The sequence below is a fragment of the Camelina sativa genome, chromosome 11, assembly GCF_030686135.1.
Source record: "Camelina sativa cultivar CO46 ecotype springtype chromosome 11, ASM3068613v1".
NCBI classification, from domain to species: domain Eukaryota; kingdom Viridiplantae; phylum Streptophyta; class Magnoliopsida; order Brassicales; family Brassicaceae; genus Camelina; species Camelina sativa.
In genome coordinates, this window is record NC_141890.1 from 28,915,858 (window position 1) to 28,937,059 (window position 21,202).

At 40.2% G+C, this 21,202-nt stretch overlaps 1 protein-coding gene and 2 pseudogenes across 1 annotated transcript; all 3 read left to right on the top strand.

Moving 5' to 3' along the window:
- The first annotated feature begins 123 nt into the window (after positions 1 to 123).
- Positions 124 to 2,342, top strand: LOC104724302 (F-box protein At5g39450). Its single transcript, XM_010442763.3, has 2 exons — positions 124 to 378; positions 479 to 2,342. Exons 1-2 carry the CDS (start codon positions 370 to 372, stop codon positions 2,192 to 2,194), a joined length of 1,725 nt encoding a protein of 574 aa, XP_010441065.2. The 5' UTR covers positions 124 to 369; the 3' UTR covers positions 2,195 to 2,342.
- A 4,428-nt stretch (positions 2,343 to 6,770) lies between these two features.
- LOC104724301 (F-box protein At5g39450-like) lies at positions 6,771 to 16,694 on the top strand (annotated as a pseudogene).
- A 160-nt stretch (positions 16,695 to 16,854) lies between these two features.
- On the top strand, positions 16,855 to 21,202 carry LOC147934554 (uncharacterized; annotated as a pseudogene).

The window sequence follows — 21,202 nt, forward strand, 5'->3', positions numbered from 1 at the left end:
CGTTGTGGTGTGTTTTGGAGGAAGAATCAGATGACCGAAAAAGATCTGAAAAAAACGTAGTACGTTACCAATTTTTCCTTTTGCAAATTATTATATTCTTTCAAACTAGTCCCTGAAGTTTTTAATATTTAGTGAAAAAGAATCAGTAAGAAGACTTGAACAGTGTAGTCAACGAAAGACCAATGTCTTCCTCTTCTTAGGTAGCGATTTCTTCGTTTTTCTTCTACAATTTGATTCCCATTAAGCTCTGCTTTTGTGGGTAATTGAAAAGTTTGATTCTTTTTTTACGAAAAAGCGATCTGATTCAAACCCAAGACTCTGATACTTGTTAAGCTAATCCCAAAGCTGCGTTTTTTTTATCTTCAAAGTATGAATCAGGTAAGACCTTTTACAGTCAATTTTGGTTTTTGAGTGTCATAATATATTTTGGGTTTTAGCTTTGTAGTGATTTTGTTGCCAACTTGATTTTTGATAATAGATGAGGAACGGCAATTTAGGGTCAGAATCATTTGGTCCTTGCTTGCTTCTGTCTGTTCCAGACGATGTAATTGCTATTATCGCTCGTTTTGTTTCTCCAAGAGACATTTGTAATCTAAGCTTATGCTGCAAAAGTCTCTGTGAGGTTGTGGATTCAGAGAATATCTGGTTTGTGCAATGTGATGTTGCAAAGGTTCTTCCTTTATCTGAAATTGTCCAATGGCGAGTTGAGGTCTCTTGTTACAAGGCGCTTTGTAGGTTTCTTGTTGATGTGGTGAAGCCTCTTGTTGGTATTTGGGTTCATCAAAACCCTGAACTTGGGAATGTTGTTTATGTGATGCCTGGTTTCTTATCTGTTGTTGGGTGCCGGATTATTCCACAAGAGGTTGGTCCTTTGGGGATTGAGGAGGCTTGTGTTATGTGGTCACCCGTGTTTGAGGTTATTTGTGGTTCTGATGGCTCTGCCAAGTTTTTCCTCCATGGAAGAGACGGAAAACTCAACTGCTGCGTGCACCCTGGTTTCGTTGTGGGTATTGAGAAGAGTTGTAATGTGCTTTTACTTGAGGTTGAGCCGAGGCGAGAGGAGACTGTGTTGTTGGGAGAGACAGAGGTTCGGTTTCCATTTCGTAGTCTACCTTTTAGTTATAGAAGGAATTTGCTTCACATAGTGACAAGCACTGTTGGTATACCTGTACCTGATCTGTCAAGTGAGAGGTTATTTCCTACGTCGAAAGATGATGAAGCGGTGTTGTTGGAACGCAGAACCATGCTTCTTAAAATGCATAAGTTTGGTGGAGACTGGAATCACATGAACCTGGAGGATGAGTGTATAAGTATTGCAAATCAGGTAGACATAAACAAATCGTGGAAGGAACTTGGTTTTGATGTTGATATCCGCAACATGGATGCTGGGAATCAGATACAGGGTACACAAAAGAAGAGCTTAAGTAGGTATTTCAGAAGTGGTATAAAGCAAATTCTTGGGAGGTCTAGTTCTTCGAAGAAGACGTCTTCTTCAAGAAGTGAGACTAGACCTTGGAATCTCCAAAGATTTCTTAGCTTTGGTGATTCACTAGGCCTTAGTCTCAAAGCTTCCAAAATTAAGCTGTCTTCTTATCAAGGTTGGCCAAACATGGACGAAACCTGTTTTGCACTTTATAAGCTACCAGTTAAGAATCCCATCGCTAGTGAAGAGTATGCAGGCTTGTGGGGAGGAACTTTTGGTTGGCCACGGGGAACATTTACCGAAGATAAACCCGGAAAGGCTCTTTTTCTACTGATGCTCTCTTATGAACAGTCTCAAGATGGTACTGATAGGCTTCTTATAGGGACAAAAATACTAGAAGGAACTCACTACGGAATGCATCCTAATGGATCTGCAATGTTTGTTATAAAGATTGATTCGCCTTCCTTTGAGCTTTTTCCTTTCGAAACAAATGGAGAAGAATTTGAGAATTCTTACGAAGGAGAAGGTACTGCGAAGGGTTATGGTTTCCGGTATCCTGGTTACAAACCTGGTACCCTTTTTGTGACATCTAAAGGTCTTCTCATGTTTGTTTGGAAAGCAACTAAAGTTGTGATGACATTGCAAAGACTTGACCTTGGAGATCTCTTAAGGAAAGGCATGTGTGTACCGCCTTTACCTCCATGTCTGAATTTTGCTTATTTGACAAAATGTCACGCCAATGTGTTTGCCCCGGAGCGAAGAAGATCATAGGAGATTCATGCAACAGATTTGAAAGCTCATATGTCTTCTCTGTTTCCAATATATTCTCGTTATCGAATATCATTGATATTTACACTCAATATGCTTGTAACGTGTGTTTAGTCTAAGACCACTAAATATAAAAATATGTATTACTATAGTACATTAGTACAGTGAAGCAAATCCTGTGGTAATGAAACAGAGGGAGGGTGTCAGACAAGCATCAGAAGGTGAGAATATTAGTGAATAGTGATGTTAAAACACGTCCCTGCCCATTAATACCCTCCATGTTTAGTGATAAACCCGTTTAGATCCGTTAATTTACTAACTCGTTGGTCGGTTTTATAACTTATAATGACCCTTTTACGACTTACATATTTTTCTGATTTTTTTTTTTAATTGTTGATAAGTTGTTAATTGATAAAGATCCAACTAATTTTGACATATTTTGTTAGACTCCGGTCCATTGTTTTTATATTTTTTTTCGCCTACTTTTGTGGTAGAAGCTACTCTTTTGTAAAGCCTCTAATTTCATTTTAAATGATATTTACATATTTAACACAAAAAAAACTATATAAACGAAGCAAATTGGTTTTTAGTTAGTATTAATCAATTCAAATTATTAAAATAGGGTTGGTAATAATATAGAAGTTAATTACCAAAAAAAAACTATAAACGTCAAATTATGAAAAATATGATAAAATTATTGAAATTTAAGAATTTTTTGTCCATCACCAAGTTCATCAGGAATCATATACATAAAAGTAAAGTTTCACTCTCTCCTTATTAGTCTATTTAGCATTTAATTTCTAAAAAATAATATTTATTTTTAATTAAATAAAAATGTAATAATAATATACATTAATATATATGTTAAGTCCACACTTTACTACTAAATTGTAACTGAAATTACATAAATTATGAATTGACTATTTTTTCCATTCATTCTCATTCAAATACATTATAAATAATAATTGTAACTCCTCCAATTAAATTATTTTAGAAATGTAACTTTGATCCCTTGAAATCCTAAGTAACTATTCTCACATTATCATTCACCATATCTCAAATTCTACTTTTTTATTTGTTTTGTTTATGTTCTTGCATGGGTTCAAAACTCATGGTAAGAGTATGATTATATATTTTGTTAGATTTATCACAGTTTTATTTCTTTGTTTTTATGTATTTCTTCCTTCCTTCTTTCTCTTCTTATTATTTTTAATTTTTAATTACATATGTATAATAAAATTTTGGTGGCTGTAAAAAACAATTATCGATGCAGATTCAACAATACTAATTTCGATCAAAGCTCAATGAGGGAATCAAGCTAAAGAAATCATCTTTATTCATGTATATTTATTTTTGTTTTAAAAGTATGCAATGTTTTAACAAAATAAACATATAATAGAATTATTAAATCAAAATTTTTAACTATCTCTTACCTCCATTTTTTTTTTGAGAATTTGTATACTCATCATTATATTTAGTTGATCCAAAGTATAAATAAATAAAAGATCATTATCATGTCTATTTAATTCAAAATTTTGAAATTTAATGATTTTATATATAAAAAAACAATTTGATATTCCATTTCCAAAATTTTACTAGAAAGAGGAAATCATTAGAATTTAACCTAGAAATATAGCTTAAATTAAGGTGAATATAAAAGAGATTAAAAATTAAATTAATATTTAGATTTTTAATTGCATTTCATATGAATTTATAGGAAATAGATTTAATTGATACTTCAAAAATAATTTTGCAATTTAATTATTAAATGTTTTAGGTAAATTTTGAATATCATCGTAAATTTTTATTTTTATCATTAACAATATTTTTTACATAACTGGTATATTTTTATGATTTGAATAAATAAAGTGTATTATAGACATTTAGGAAATTTGTTTGTTATATATGTATTTTTAAGGAGAATTTCAAAAACACATCTTTTTCAATACCACTTTTCAGAAATACTATTTTTTAAAAAATTATTAAAAAATCTTCTGAGAAAATCCTCATAGTTTTATGATTATTACATAAACTAAAATAAATTAACATAACTAATACAAACCCACGCATATATGCGTGGTATACCTAGTTGTTATTAACGATAACGATTACTATACATATATATATATATATTTAATTATTTAAGAGTTGTTTTTGTCTAACAAGAGTCTTTAATTTTCTATCAAAATTAACTGAAGTTTTATATCTAATAATTTATTTTAAAGATGTGTATAAAAATAATTTTAATTTATTACTTTATACATATATTTACTTTAGTATGAAATGTATATACTAGGTAAAAATTTGTGTCATATGAGTAAATCTTATGTTATTTAATATAATAAAAATATACATATATAATAGATTTTTCCATTACATCCTAAAATTATTATTGAAATTCAGAAATGACATTGACAGTTAATAAATGACCACTTGCAAAGTGTATTGTGATGAATCAAACAATTCTTTGAACCTACGCTGTACGGAATCGTCGAAGAGGTGTCGATTCTTGCTCCAGAATCGGAAACGGGAGCGGAATCGTCCGGAATCGGCTTGGAATCGTAAGCTTCCGAGTGAAAGCGTGGGGAAAGTAGTTAGGAAGCGTTGTTAGACTTGGTATTTGGTAATGATCGAAAAAAACATGGAGAAAGTGCAGAGAACGAAACAGCGCCCTTAGGGTCTTAGGGGAGGAAGAAGACTTTTCGATGGAATTACTAATTTGCCCCTCGTATTTTTAAGAAAAAAGTTTGTATTGTGTTTTGTAGGATTCATAACGTAGACCTCACACTACCTAAAATGCTTACTTGCCACTACACTACTACAATATTTACCGTATTATCCGATTACAATGTTATATAAGGGCTAAGGACTAGGTTTTATTATTTATTTTTCATGATTGTAATATCTTTTATAATAATGATGTTATGTTTGGTAATTTATAATATATATATATATATATATATTTGATATGTACACGCTTCCAACTCGTACCCGTTTCTTAAATTTTTTAAAAAACTCGCTCCCACGCTTCCAAACGCTTCCACTTCCACATACCCGCTTCCGATTCCATGCACCTTAGCTTTGAACATGCCCGCTAATTCTCGTGATGATGCTGACCAACTTGATAGCTAACTCAATTGGTTAGTGTAGTTAGAATTAAATATGACATGATTTCATGCATATAACTGAGTTTAAAAACTACATATGCATCCAGATTAAAAAAATTCCGAAGTCGTATGAGTTTAGAAGATTAAAAAACATTATAATTCTTTGCTCTAAATTTGCTCCCACTCAAGATCATTATGACAAGGCAATTATAGCTTACTCAAATCAATAAATTTTCTCAAAATCTTTTTGACATTTAACATTAATCTACTTTTAAAGTTGGATATCTTTTTGACATTATTTCTCTAAATCTTCTAGCGGTTATAAAAAGGAGGAAGACTACATATATTCATCGGATTTCTATTTGCATCTGTTGGAAAATCATCAAAAAAAAATTCTTTTCGAAAATTGTTGCTTATGATTGAAGGTTCATAATTGATTTTTGCATTGGAACATTATGATCATTTTCCGACATTTTTTTTAGTATTTTACTCTAAAAAACATCAAATTTTCGTCAAAAATTTACAATGGACTAGAGTCAGTCTAAAATTTTGTAGGAAAACATACTTATTTTTTTGAATAGCATTGTTTTTCTTAGCAATGGTAATAACAGCCTTCTGGATCATATTTCCACTGAATAATCCTGCTAACCCGAATACAAACGTAAAAGTCTATCCAACCGATACGGCCTAGGGACATCATTCTTGGGTTAACTTCATGTCTATTTTTTTGGGTGTTTATGTTAGGGCATATTTATGTTTTTTTCTAGTTTTAAAAGTACCTTTAGTTCAATTCCATATTAGAAAAGTCACTACTTATTTTGTAGGTAGTTTTTAAGATTCTTTTTTCTTTTCTACTAAATAAAGCTCAAGTGAGAAAGACTATATTTTGCCATATATCTAACACATATGTAACTTCTTTATGTCAATACTAGATAAAGAACCTTCAATTAATCGGGAAAAAGCTAAAAGACATTTTTTGCAAAAATTAAAATTATATACCTACAAAAAATGGAATCATTTATCATTGTGACGTTTGGTTGAGGCAAAAAAAAATTATCACAAATTCGTGACCTTTAAATACTATGTTGTGATGTATTTTTTTATCATAAATTCATAATTTTTTGTCACAATATTATTACTAACTAAGTTGAGAATTCTCTCTATTAGCAAAAAAAATGGTGTGGATATTATTAACTGTAACATAACTGTAACAACTATGATGGTTTATTACCATCATTATGTAGTCACAAATAGTGACGTTTATTTGAGACAAAAATATTTGTCATATATTGTGAGTTTTTAGATACTTTTTGGGGAAAAAAATGTAACAAATTCTTAATTTTTTTTGGTCATAATATTGTTACGAATTAAGTCATGACCAAAAATTGTCTCTTTTATATAGAGAATGTTCAACATATATTTTGGGATTAGCTCTATAGTAATTTTTTTGCCAACTTGATTTGTGATAATAGATGAGGAACGAAGATTTAGGGTCAGAATCATTTGGTCCTTGCTTGCTACTGTCTGTTCCAGAAGATGTAATTGCTATTATCGCACGTTTTGTTTCTCCAAGAGACATTTGAAATCTAAGCTTATGCTGCAAAAGTGTCTGTGAGGTTGTGGATTCAGAGAATATCTGGTTTGTGCAATGTGATGTTGCAAAGGTTCTTCCTTTATCTGAAATTGTCCAATGGCGAGTTGAGATCTCTTCTTACAAGGCGCTTTGTAGGTTTCTTGTTAATGTGGTGATGCCTCTTGTTGGGATTTGGGTTCACCAAAACCCTGAACTTGGGAATGTTGTTTATGTGATGCCTGGTTTCTTATCTGTAGTCGGGTGCCGGATTATTCTACAACAGGTTGGTCCTTTAGGAATTGAGGAGGCTTGTGTTATGTGGTCACCCGTTTTTGAGGTTATCTGTGGTTTTGATGGCTCTGCCAAGTTTTTCCTCCATGGAAGAGACGGAAAACTCAACTGCTGCTTGCACCCTGGTTTCGTTTTGGGTATTGAGAAGAGTTGTAATGTGCTTTTAATTGAGGTTGAGCCTAGGCGAGAGGAGACTGTGTTGTTGGGAGAGACAGAGGTTCGGTTTCCATTTCGTAATCTACCTTTTAGTTATAGAAGGAATTTGCTTCACATAGTGACAAGCACTGTTGGTATACATGTACCTGATGGTCCTGATCTATCAAGTGAGAGGTTATTTCCTACGTCGAAAGATGATGAAGCGGTGTTGTTGGAACACAGAACCATGCTCCTTAATATGCATAAGTTTGGTGGTGATTGGAATCACATGAACCTGGAGGATGAGTGTATAAGTAATCCAAATCAGGTAGACATAGACAAATCGTGGAAGCAACTTGGTTTTGATGTTGATATTTGGCAACATGGACGGTGGGAATCAGATATTATTGATCATGAACCACCTTGGGACTTAGTCATGTCCGTACGAGTATTCGATATGGCCGAGTTCTATCAAGACATATGGAAGAGAGAAGAGGCCTAGTTCTCTTAAGGCCCAAGAGAAGGATCTAGAATTCCTATTGTAGCCATTAAGGGAAAAGTGGGAACATGATCACGGGTTGGCTTCGTCCTAGGAGACCATGACCGGTCGCTATCACCATTGGGATCTTCTCTATCTCTCTCTTTATGTCTCTATCACCTATTTGTCAATTCAAAAGTGTGTAGCCCTAGTTTGTTCTCCTATTTAAAGGTTGTAGCCGACATTGTAATAAACATACTAATGGAATATCATTCTCCCATTATTCTCTTTGTTCTTCACTCATCAAACTCTCTTCACTCTTACAATTCTATCTTTACTTCCGCTTAAACTAACAGATATAGGGTACACAAAAGAAGAGATTAAGTAGGTGTTTCAGAAGTAATATAAAGAAAATTCTTGGGAAGTCTAGTTCTTCGAAGAACACGTCTTCTTCAAGAAGTGAGACTAGACCTTGGAATCTCCAAAGATTTCTTAGCTTTGGTGATTCACTAGGTCTTAGTGTCAAAGCTTCCAAAATTAAGCTGTCTTCTTACCAAGGTTGGCCAAATATGGACGAAACCTGCTTTGCCCTTTATAAGCTACCAGTTAAGAATCCCATCGCTAGTAAAGAGTATGCAAGCTTGTGGGGAGGAACTTTTGGTTGGCCACCGGGAACATTTACCGAAGATAAACCCGGAAAGGCTCTTTTTCTACTGATGCTCTCTTATGAACAGTCTCAAGATGGTACTGATAGGCTTCTTATATGGACAAAAATACTAGAAGGAACTCACTACGGAATGCATCCGAATGGATCTGCAATGTTTGTTATAAAGATTGATTCGCGTTCCTTTGAGCTTTTTCCTTTCAAAACAAATGGAGAAGAATTTGAGAATTCTTACGAAGGAGAAGGTACTGCGAAGGGTTATGGTTTCCGGTATCCTGGTTACAAACCTGGTACCCTTTTTGTGACATCTAAAGGTCTTCTCATGTTTGTTTGGAAAGCAACTAAAGTTGTGATGACACTGCAAAGACTTGACCTTGGAGATCTCTTAAGGAAAGGCATATGTGTACGAGTTTAAGTTAAACGCTGCATTTTGGGTTAGAGAAAAATCCTTAACTCGAGTTTTTGTCTCATTAGTCGTGTTTGGCCGCTTTTGAGAGAAAAGAAAGCGAGAAAAAGTATTTTTGGGTGTTCTTGAGGTTTTTGGGAGATTTGAGGTTGTTCCTGTAGAGATCTGTAGCTGGGATCGTTGTAGGAGCTTCCTAGGAGCGTTGTTTTGCTTGTTTAAGGTTCAAAATCTTCTTGGCAAAGGTAAGTGCATGACCATGGCTTATCTAAGCTGGAGATTTCTCTGATCTGCTTGTTTATGTGTTGTTTGGCTTGTTAAAATGTTATAAGGGACTTTGTGAAGCTTTCTTGTGGCTTGGGATCGAGTTTTGTTGTTGTAGGAACGAAGATCCGGCGAGAAGTTTCGGGGAAAAACGATGCTCAGCAAGTGCATCGGTCGATGCACTTTGTGCGTTGGTCGATGCAAATGCTAGGACGACGCATTTGATCTAGGAACGTCGGTCGATGCCATGTGGAGGCGTCTGTTGATGCGATTAGGGTTTTCGTGCTATGTCGAGCATGCATTGGTCGATGCAGTGTGCGTGTCGGTCGATGCAAGCTTGTGTTGGTCGATGCAACCCCAGCTGGTGTTGGTCGATGCAATGTTGGTGTTGGTCGATGCATAGTCCTGGTTTGTTATTGTTGGTTGTTGATTGTTGGTTGATGGTTAGAGATGTCTTTATTGCTTGTGTGTATAGCCAACTAGATGGGAGGATTGCCTTACTGAGTGTTTATTAAGTACTCATGCATCTCAATTTGTGTTTGTGGTGCAGGTAAAGGCAAAGTGTGATCGTGGAATCCAGGCAATGAAGAGGACGATGTTCTAGGGACTCGATTTGGTTGTTGTCTAACATTGCTTGGTTGCTAGAGTTGGGTCATTAGAACATTGCTAGGTTGCTGATTCTATGTTTCTTGTTGTTTGAGTATTGGATAATTGTTATGTTTTACATACTGGCCATTTATTATTGGATATTTATTGGATATTTGTATTGTTTATTATTTCCGCTGTTTGGTGTGTTTGTGGTTAGGTGGCTTGTGGGTATGGGACCACTAGTTGTAGAGTTTTTATTATTATTATTATTTACATATTTATTATTTATTAATTAAAAAAAACTGAAGACTTTAGGTTAATTATGTGAGTTAGTCAATTTTGTGTGGCATGGAGTCCTAGAACATCCTCTTCGAGCCTTCAATGAGATTCCACGGTATGTTATGTTTCTTTGTGTGGTTTTGGTTTTTTTTTTTTTTTATGCTTGTTAGCCTCTGTTCGGAAGAGCAGTGGTTAAGGGTGTTTGAGTTGTTGGTCGTGGATTTAGGCATTGTCATGGTCGTGGTTGGGCAGGTTCCCGAGGCTAGTGAGTGTGTGGTCCAGAGTTCCACGAGGAGGCACGTCAAAGGGTCGCAAGCTTATCAGGAGAGATATGCAGTTGGAATATATATTTCTCTGTTTGGTGGGTAATCCAGTTGGATATTGGAACTTCAGTGGGCAGGTATAACATTGCAGTGTTATACTCGAACTACATGAGGTACTTTTGGCCGGGAGATGTTTATAGTCGTTTAGTTATTGCTCCTGATTGGATGGTGATTCCCTTGAATACCGATAGCTCGAGGGACTGGGGCTCCGAGAGTGGCAGAGGGGATGAGTAGTTCCCCTGATACCGAGATCTTGAGGATTGTGATCCAAGAGTGAGACGGTATAACTCTAAGACGCTGGTCTAAGAGTGAGATCAGTATGGCTTGAAGGTTGCAACCTAAGGGTTGAGGAGTTGGGAGCAAGCAATGCCTAGGACGTGAGTATAAACATAACGACGAAATGTAGACCTCGAGAGTTGATGGTGGTTTAATCTTGGATTTTAGTTGTGTTGGCCGGTGGGCCAGGGTTCTATGACCAGTGCGGTCATGAATGTGTAGCTGATGCGCCAGGATTGTGTGGCTGGTGGTGCTGGAGTCCCGGGAAGGGGAGCTGCAGCAGATATAAGCCGGCAAGGGTAAGCTAGCCAGGTACATAAGTTCATGAGAAACCTTCATGGCAGAATAAACTCATCGTTGCGACGATAGTGGATGAAGTTTATTGGAGATGGACAGGGTTGCTAGTTTCAAGGTTTTTGTAAGCTTGTTGGGGGAAATAAGTGAAGTGGGTTGAGTTAGAGGCTTGCAAAGCATTGGATGCGGTGAATCAGAATATGCGAACGTATGGTACTTGTTTGTTTTATTACGCTCGTATTGATGATTTGCTATGGAGAATTGCCAAGCGGATTTGCTTATTAGTCCAGTGGAGTTGTATGATGTTATTCTCGGAATGGATTGGCTACATCAGCATATGGTTCATCTGGATTGCCATAGGGGTAGAGTGGAGTTTGAGCATCCAGGAAGGAAGTTGGTTTTTCAGGGGATTAGACCGACTTCAGGAAGTCTCGTGATCTCGGCCATGCAGGTTGGGAATATGATCGAGAAAGGCCGTGAGGCTTATTTGGTTACTATATCAATGCCAGAGAGTCAGTGGGGCAGTCTACGGTTAGCGGTATTCAGGTTATTGAGGAGTTCGAGGATGTGTTCCAGTCGTTGCAGGGGTTACCACCATCTCGGTCTGATCTTTCACGATTGAACTGGAACCGGGGACAACGCCGTTATCCAAGACTCCTTACAGAATGGATCCAGCAGAGATGGCAGAGCTGAAGAAGCAGCTAGAGGATTTGTTGAACAAGGGATTCATCTGTCCTAGTGTATCACCGTGGGGAGCGCCAGTGTTATTCGTGAAGAAGAAGGATGAAAGTTTCCGCTTGTGTATTGACTATAGGGGTTTGAACTGGGTCACTGTGAAGAACAAGTGCCCTCTTCCCAGGATCGATGAGTTGTTGGATCAGTTGAGAGGTGCTACTTGGTTCTCCAAGATAGACTTGGCGTCGGGTTATCATCATTTTCATCAACGACATCCTGGTATTTTCTAAGATTCCTGAGGAGCATGCAGTGCATTTGAGGGCAGTTCTGGAGAAGCTGCGGGAGCAGCAGTTATTTGCTAAGTTGAGCAAGTGCAGTTTTTGGCAGCGTGAGATGGGTTTTCTGGATCATATTGTTTCAGCAGAGGGAATTTCTGTAGATCCGGAGAAGATTCAGACTATCAGAGATTGGCCTAGACCGCAGAATGCCACCGAGATCAGGAGTTTTATTGGGTTGGCGGGTTACAACAGGAGGTTTGTGCAGGGGGTTGCGAGCAGAGCACGACCGATGATTAAGTTGACAAGGAAGGATGTTCCTTTTGTCTGGTCGCAGGAGTGCGAGGAGGGCTTTGCAAGCCTGAAGGAGATGCTGACTACTACGTCAGTGTTAGCTTTGCCAGATCAGGTACAACTCTATGTGGTTTATACAGATGCATCCAGAGTTGATTTGGGATGTGTGTTGATGCAGCATGGGAAAGTGATTGCCTACGCTTCGCGGCAGTTGCAGAAACATGAGGACAACTATCCTACTCATGAATTGGAGATGGCTGCTGTAGTTTTTGCCCTGAAGATTTGGAGATCTTATCTTTATGGTGCAAAGGTACAAGTGTTTACAGATCATAAGAGCCTGAAGTATATATTCACTCAGCCTGAGTTGAACTTGAGGCAGAGGCGGTGGATGGAGCTGGTGGCGGATTCTGATTTGGAGATAGCCTATCACCCTGGTAAGGCTAACTTGGTTGCAGATGATTTGAGTCGGAAGAGGGTGGCTTCGGCTCAGGAGCAGGACATGGAGTCTCTGGTAGGAGAGATTAGTGCATTGAGGTTCTGTGCTGTTTCTCAGGAACCATTGGGTTTAGAGGCGGTTTATAGAGCAGATCTTCTAAGTAAGGTGCGGTTGGCTCAGGAGAAGGATTTGGGGCTGGTGAATGCCTCTAAGGATGTTGATTCAGAGTATCAGGTCTCAGATAATGGTACTATTTTGGTTCACGGGCGGATTTGTGTGTCAAAGGATGAGGAGTTGAGATAGGAGATCCTGAGGGAGGCTCATGCGAGCAAGTTCTTTATTTATCCAGGAGCAACCAAGATGTACCGTGATCTCAAGAGGTATTATCATTGAGTTGGGATGAAGAAGGATGTAGCTAGTTGGGTCGCGAGGTGCGATGTTTGCCAGCTAGTGAAGGCTGAACATCAAGTTGTAGGCAGGTTACTGAAGAGTCTTCCCATTCCAGAGTGGAAGTGGGATATGATCACGATGGACTTCGTGGTAGGGCTGCCAGTGTTTCAGACCTTTGATGCTATTTGGGTCATTGTGGACCCGTTGACTAAGTCGGCACATTTTCTGGCCATTAAGAAGACTGTTGGAGCAGCGGTCTTGGCTAAGAAATATGTGAAGTTGATAGTCAGGTTGCATGGGATGCCAGCGAGTATTGTGTCTGATAAGGATTCTAAGTTAACTTTGGTGTTCTAGAGGACATTTCAGGCAGAGATGGGCACTAAGGTGCATATGAGTACAACTTATAATCTCCAGACAGATGGACAGTCAGAGAGGATGATCCAGACGTTGGAGGATTTGCTGAGGATGTGTGTGTTGGATTGGGGTGGCCATTGGGCAGATCACCTGAACCTGGTAGAGTTTGCTTACAACAATAGTTACCAGGCGAGTATTGGGATGGCTCCTTATGAGGCTCTGTATAGGAGGCCATGTCATACACTATTATGTTGGACTCAAGTGGGAGAGAGGAGCATGTATGGTGCTAGTTTTGTTCAGGAGACCTCAGAGAAGATTCGGGTTTTCAAGCTGAACATGAAGGAAGCTCAGGATCGCAGAGGAGTTATGCCAATAAGAGGAGGAGAGATCTTGAGTTTCAGGTGGGAGACAGAGTGTACCTCAAGATGGCCATGTCGCGGGTCGGAACAGTTCATTGTTAGAGACTAAGTTGAGTCCAAGGTATATGGGTCCGTTCATAGTGATTGAGCGGGTGGGACTGGTAGCATATAGGCTGGAGTTGCATGAGGTTATGCGTGCGTTCCACAAGGGTTTCCATGTGTCTATGTTGCGGAAGTGTCTCCGTGAGGATGATCAGTTGTTGGCTAAGATTCCTGAGGATCTTCAGCCTAACATGATTTTGGAGGCGAGACCAGTGAGGGTTCTCGAGAGGAGGATCAAGGAACTTCGGAAGAAGAAGGTTCTTTTGATGAGAGTCCTTTGGGACTGTGATGGTGTGGAGGAGCAGACTTGGGAGCCAGAGGCGAGGACGAAGGGAAGGTTCAAGAAGTGGTTTGAGAAGCAGGTCGCAACTTGAACTTGTCTAACCTGGTCCCAGGTGTAATCCGTGGCTGGAGCGGGAATGGAGTATACTAGTCCATCTCTCTTGTTTACTTGGTCGCTTAGGGGTGGATGGTTGTGCGACTAATTAACAAGATGAGGTGGTGTTCGGGGTACGAAATTTCTGTGAATCGGTGTATTGAGGGAAAGTTTCCTGTAATAGAAATTTCTAAAAGTGGGAAGTTTCCAAAAGTGGAAAGTCTAAAAATGGAAAGTTTTATGTGAGTTATAATTTGTCCATTTTTGGTGTTGTGAGCCTTGGTGGGGCTTTTGTGGCCTTCGTGGCGGACTTTTGAGTCATTGTGCCATGTGTGGTGGTCATTTGAGACATTGTGTGGCCTTTGTGGCGGGCTGTTTAGCCAATTGTGTGGCCTTTGTGGCGGGCTGTTTAGCCAATGTGCCTGTTTAGACGGTCCTTCTGGATGTGTGGTCTTCGTGACGATCCTTTGGGACATGTGGCCTGTTGAGGCGATCCTTCGGGATGCATTGTCTTCGTGATGGTCTTTCGGGACAAGTGGTCTTCGTGATGGTCCTTCAGGACGAGTGGTCTTCGTGACGGTCCTTCGGGACGAATGGTCTTTGTGACGGTCCTATTGAGGACCTTTGTTTGGATTTGGTGGCGGTCCTGTTTAGGATATTTGTTTGGCCTTGGTGGCGGTCCTGTTTAGAACATTCTTTTGGCCTTGGTGGCGCTCCTGTTTAGGACATTTTGTTTGGCCTTTTTGGCGGCCCGTGTGGCATGTATATGATTCTTGTGTGGTCATGAGGTATTCTAGTGAGGGGATATGTGGTTGGTAGGACATTACGTTGTCTTACGCGAGCCACGAGAAGGAAACCTGGTTAGGGATAAGACTCAGACGTGTTCAGAATTGTTTGCTCGCGACTCTTGGGGGGACATTATTTCTCCTAGTACCGCCATATCCTGAGACTTTGTGGCTTGAGGGTATGGTTGGTATATCGACTTCGGATGACGATCTGGAGGCGCGCTGTATGGTGGTAACCCGAGAGATGAATATTGGACTTCCTTATATAATATAGCATGCGGGCTTAGGCCCGATGAGGAACCAACATTATGGCATGCAGGCTTAGGCCTGATGAGGAGCCAATAAAAACTCAAGGTTAAGACCTGTGAGTAAAGAAAAGTCCAAAAGTCGAGAGCAAATAATGCTTGGAACGTGAGTCTATCGTCTAGAGGTGACCTTTTATAGATCGGTTGGAGGAATGCACCGTGGAGACGGTTGCACGGGAGTCCTTGGCTGATGGTTATTCGAGATTTTAGGACAAATCTATGTTGATGGGGGAGAATTGTAACATCTGCGAAGCGGAATCCCGGTTTAAGGGTTGCATCAACCGATGTAAGGTCGGTTTTGTGCGGACGAGTTTAAATTAAACGTTGCGTTTTGGGTTAGGGAAAAACCCTTAACTCGAGTTTTTGTCTCATTAGTTGTGTTTGGCCGCTTTTGAGAGAAAAGAAAGGGAGAAAAAGTGTTCTTGGGTGTTCTTGAGGTTTTTGGGAGATTTAAGGTTGTTCCTGTAGAGATCTGTAGCCTTGATCGTTGTAGGAGCTTCCTAGGAGCGCTGTTTTGCTTGTTTAAAGTTCAGAATCTTCTTGGCAAAGGTAAGTGCATGACCATGGCCTATCTAAGCTGGATATTTCTCTGATCTGCTTGTTCAAGTGTTGTTTGGCTTGTTAAAATGTTATATGGGACGTTGTGAAGCTTTCGTGTGGCTTAGGAACAAGTTTTGTGGTTGTTGGAACGAAGATCCGGCGAGAAGCTTCGGGGAAAAACGATGCTCGGCACGTGCATCGGTCGATGCATTTTGTGCGTCAGTCGATGCAAATGCGAGGCGTTTGACCTAGGAACGTTGGTCGATGCCATGTGCGTGTCGGTCGATGCAAGCGTGCGTGTCGGTCGATGCAAGCTTGTGTCGATCGATGCAACCCCAGCTGGTGTCGGTCGATGCATAGTCCTGGTTTGTTATTGTTGGTTGTTGATTGTTGGTTGTTGATTGTTGGTTGATGGAGATGTCTCTATTGCTTGTGTGTATAGCCCAGTAGATTGAAGGATTGCCTTAATGAGTGTTTATTAAATACTCATGCATCTCAATTTGTGTTTGTGGTGCAGGTAAAGGTAAAGTTTGATCGTGGAATCCAGACAATGAAGAGGAGGATGTTCTAGGGATTTGATTTGGTTGTTGTCTTGTAATGCTAGATTGCTAGAGTTGGATCATTAGAACATTGCTAGGTTGTTGGTTCTATGTTTCTTGTTGTTTGAGTATTGGATAATTGTTATGTTTTACATAATGACCATTTATTATTAGATATTGGTATTGTTTATTATTTCCGCTGTTTAGTATGTTTGTGGTTAGGTGGTTAGTGGGTATGGGACCATTAGTTATAAAGTATTTATTATTATTATTATTTATATATTTATTATTTATTAATTAAAAAAGAAAAAAACGAGTCGGTCGTTTTATGTCTAAATTTTGCTTATTTGATAAATTGTCACGCAAATGTGTTTGCCCCTGAGCGTAGAAGATCATAGGAGATTCGTACAACAGATTTGAAGCTCATCGGTCTTCTATGTTTCCAATATATTCTCATTATCGAAGATCATTGATATTTACACTCAATATGCTTGTAACGTGTAGTGTAATACTTCTAAATAAAGATAAAAATATATATTGTTATAGTACAGTGAAGCAATGGTTATGAATCCTTTGGTAATGAAACTAATACTCAGAGACAACGCCAAGTCCCCTCAAACTAAAACGTTATATATTAAATTTCAAACTATTAATACCCTCATGTTTAATGTTTAGTTTACTCGTGGTAAGGCCGGTATATTTGCGGGAGTGGAGCAAAGGCCAGCGAAATTGGTTTCAAAGCCTAAGCAATCGAAAATCAAACGGCCCGTTAAGGGACTGGTCTTTGGCCCAACAAAAGAGGAAGCTGGTTGGCCGGTGACTGAAAAACGACTGAGGATCGTGAGTGATAATGTTGGGAGATCTGAAGGAGGATTCGTGTCGGTTTCATCGGATTCGAGGGTGGGAGGACATGGGGAGGGTACGAGTGATTCTCTGGGAGCGAAGGATACGGCGATGCCTATTCGGCTGGATGTTGCGACCGAGATGAGTTTGGTCTCAGAAGATGGGTTGGTGGTGGATGCGACGAGTCTTGGTGCTCAATAACGAGTCGCCCCGGGGTTTCCCTTTGAATTGTGTGTTCCGATGATGAATATTTTGATGTGGAATTGCCGGGGGCAAATAAACCTAATTTTCGAAGATCGATACGATATTTACTGAATAAGTTTCCAACGTATATCTTGGCTGTGTTCGAGACTCATGCGGGAGGTGAGAGAGCAGGACAAATTTGTCGAGGTTTGGGATTCGAAAATGTATTCCGTGTGGATGCAAATGGGCAGAGTGGTGGTCTGTGGTTGTTGTGGAGATCGGGTATTGGGGAGGTCACGATCGTTGAATCATCGGACCAATATATCCATGCTTTGGTGGTCAATGGGACAGAGTCGGTGAATTTGATTGCGGTGTATGCAGCACCTACCGTGAGTCGACGGTGTGGGCTGTGGGAGAAATTAAGAGCGGTCGTTAACTCAGTCTCTGGTCCGCTTGTGATGGGAGGTGATTTTAACACCATTGTTCGTCTGGACGAAAGAACAGGGGGGAATGGTATGCTTTCTCCGGATTCGCTTGCGTTTGGAGAATGGATACAGGATCTGTCTTTAATAGACATGGGGTTCAGGGGTAATCAATATACATGGAGGAGAGGGAGAGTAGGGAATACCTTTGTGGCAAAACGCCTTGATCGAGTGTTCTGTTGCCCTCAAGCACGTTTACAGTGGCAAGATGCGGTGGTTTCTCATCTTCCATCTCTGGCTTCAGACCATTCTCCATTATATGTGCAGTTAAGTCCAGTGCTTGCGATGAATGCTAGGAGAAGACCGTTTCATTTTGAAGCGGCTTGGCTCCAACATCCTGGTTTTAAAGACTTGATGGCAGCTTTGTGGGATCGGACTGTCGGAGGAGGAATAAAATTGATATGTTGTAGGATGATACAGGAGGATGGATTTCGGATGGGCAGGAGTTAGAGAAGCTTGCTGTGGACTACTATACGATGTTGTACTCGTTGGCTGATGTTGAGTTGGGAGGGGAGCAGCTTGCTTGTGAGGGTTTCTTACCTTTTTCTCGAGTGGAGCAGGAGGGTTTAGAGAGACCTTTTAGTGCTGAGGAAGTGGAGCTAGCAGTTCGCAGTATGAGAAAATTTAAGGCTCCGGGACCTGATGGGTTTCAACCCGTGTTCTACCAACAATGCTGGGACGTGGTTGGAGAGTCGGTAGTGCAGACTGTTTTGGAATTTTTTCAGACAGGTCTACTTCCTGAGGGCATGAATGATGCGTTGGTAGTGCTTTTACCAAAGGTGGTTAAACCTGAGCGAATTGTGCAGTTTCAACCAATAAGTCTTTGCAATGTGCTATTTAAGATCATTACAAAGACTATGGTGGGGATACTGAAGAGTGTTATGTCTACCTTGGTTGGTCCAGCGCAATCGAGTTTCATTCCTGGTCGCCTGAGTTCGGATAATATTGTGGTGGTCCAAGAGGTGGTACATTCAATGAGGCATAAGAAAGGGAGGAAAGGTTGGATGTTGTTAAAGCTTGATCTAGAAAAAGCTTACGACAGAATTAGGTGGGATTTCCTTGATGGGACGCTTGGAGTTGCGGGTCTATCTGATTGTTGGGTTAGTTGGATAATGACGTGCGTAAAGGATCCATCAATGAACCTACTCTGGAATGGTGAAAAGATTGAACCTTTTAAACCATCTAGAAGACTTCGCCAAGGTGATCCACTGTCTCCATTTCTGTTTGTGTTGTGTATGGAGCGTTTATGCCACTTGATTGATGCTGCGATAGAGGATAAGAGATGGAAACCGATCAGGCTGTCCAATGGGGGGCCTAGTTTATCGCATATCTTCTTTGCAGATGATTTGATCTTGTTTGCGGAAGCCTCTGTGTCCCAAATCTGAGTGGTGAAACAGGTGTTGGAGAGATTTTGTCTTGCCTTAGGGCAAAAAGTTAGTTTGGAAAAGTCCAATATTTTCTTCTCTGATAATGTTTCAAGGGAATTGAGGTCTATGATTAGCATTGAAAGTGGAATTTCTTCAACGTGAAATCTAGGTAAGTACTTGGGAATGCCTATCCTACATAAGCGAATCAATAAGAATACGTTTGGTGATGTAGTAGAGCGAGTTTCCTCTCGTTTGACTGGCTGGAGGGGTAGGATGTTGAGCTTTGCAAGAAGACTCACACTTACGAAGGCTATGCTGTCATCCATTCCAATCCACACAATGACCACGATTAAACTGCCCGTTAGTATACTGGATAGGTTAGATCGGATCTCTAGAGATTTCTTATGGGGCTCGACCTTGGAGAAGAAGAAGATGCATCTGATTGGCTGGGATCAAGTGTGTCTCCCCAAACGTGAGAGTGGTCTGGGTGTTAAGAAAGCAAATGTTATGAATACGACTTTGATTGCAAAGGTGGGATGGAGAGTCTTACACGATGACAAAAGCTTATGGGCACGCGTGGTGAGGGCAAAGTATAAGGTTGGTAATGTACAAGATTTGTCTTGGCTAAAGAAGAAGGGCTACTGGTCGTCTACCTGGAGAAGTATTTGTGTTGGACTGGGGGATGTGGTCTTCAAGGGGATTCGTTGGGTGGTTGGAGATGGGACTCAGGTTAAGTTATGGACAGAAAGGTGGTTTACGAACAAACCTCTTGTGGAACTGGTATCAGGTGAGCTCCCAGTTGGGTATGATATGGTGAGAGTATGCGACATGTGGTGTGATGGAGTAGGATGGATACAAGCAAATCTTGTGCCCTATGTTCCTGAGAATCTCAAGTTAGAATTAGCTGCGGTGGTGGTGGACAAGGTCACATGAGCGAAGGATCGTTTGTCCTGGGGAGAATCTGGGGATGGAAAATTCACTGTTCAGTCTGCCTATAGTTTATTAACAAAGGTGGAGACACCGACTCAGAATATGGAGACCTTCTACTCACTGGTTTGGAGCATCCGGGTACCAGAACGAGTGCGTGTTTTTGTTTGGATGGTTGTTAAACAGGTTATAATGACTAACACAGAAAGACTTCATCGTCATATGAGTGACACATCGGTATGTTCAGTTTCCAAAGGGGGCTTGGAGACTATTATCCATGTCCTTTGGGACTGTCCGGCCATGTCAGGTGTATGGTTGCGGCTAGTTCCTGCCCGGAGGCAGAGAGTTTTCTTTGAGCAGTCCTTCTTGGAATGGATCGCTGGGAACTTGAGTGGAGAGCTAGCTCAGGAGAATACGATTTGGACTACACTGTTTGCTATGACTATCTGGTGGGCATGGAAATGGAGGTGTGGAAATATCTTTGGTGAGAACAGGGTATGGCGGGATCGTGTGCAGTTCCTTAAAGATGCTGCCAAAGTCGTTGTTGATGCGTATGGGGTTCGTTTAAAGTCACGGGTGGATAGAAGTGAGAGAATGATTAGATGGTTATGTCCTCCGAGTGGATGGTATAAAGTTAATACGGATGGGGTGTCACATGGAAACCCAGGGCCGGCTACAGCAGGAGGAGTGATCCGCAATGAGGCGGGTGAGTGGTGCAGTGGCTTTGTTTTGAACATTGGTCGTTGTTCCGCTACCTTGGCAGAATTATGGGTTGTGTATTACGGCCTCTACGTTGCTTGGGAGAAGAAGATAGCGAGGTTAGAGGTGGAGGTAGATTCAGAGCAGGTAGTGGGTTTTCTTAAGACAGGGATTTGTGAGACGCATCCTCTGTCGTTCCTGGTACGTCTGTGTCATGGCTTCTTATCAAAGGACTGGAATGTCCGAGTTACACATATTTATAGGGAGGCAAACCGTTTAGTAGACGGTTTGGCGAACTATGCTTTTACTTTACCGTTAGGTTTCCATGTTTTTAATTGTGTTCCTGAGTGTCTTGAACCCTTGTTGAGGGAGGATTTATCGAGCTCTGCTTTGGTTCTTTTGTAA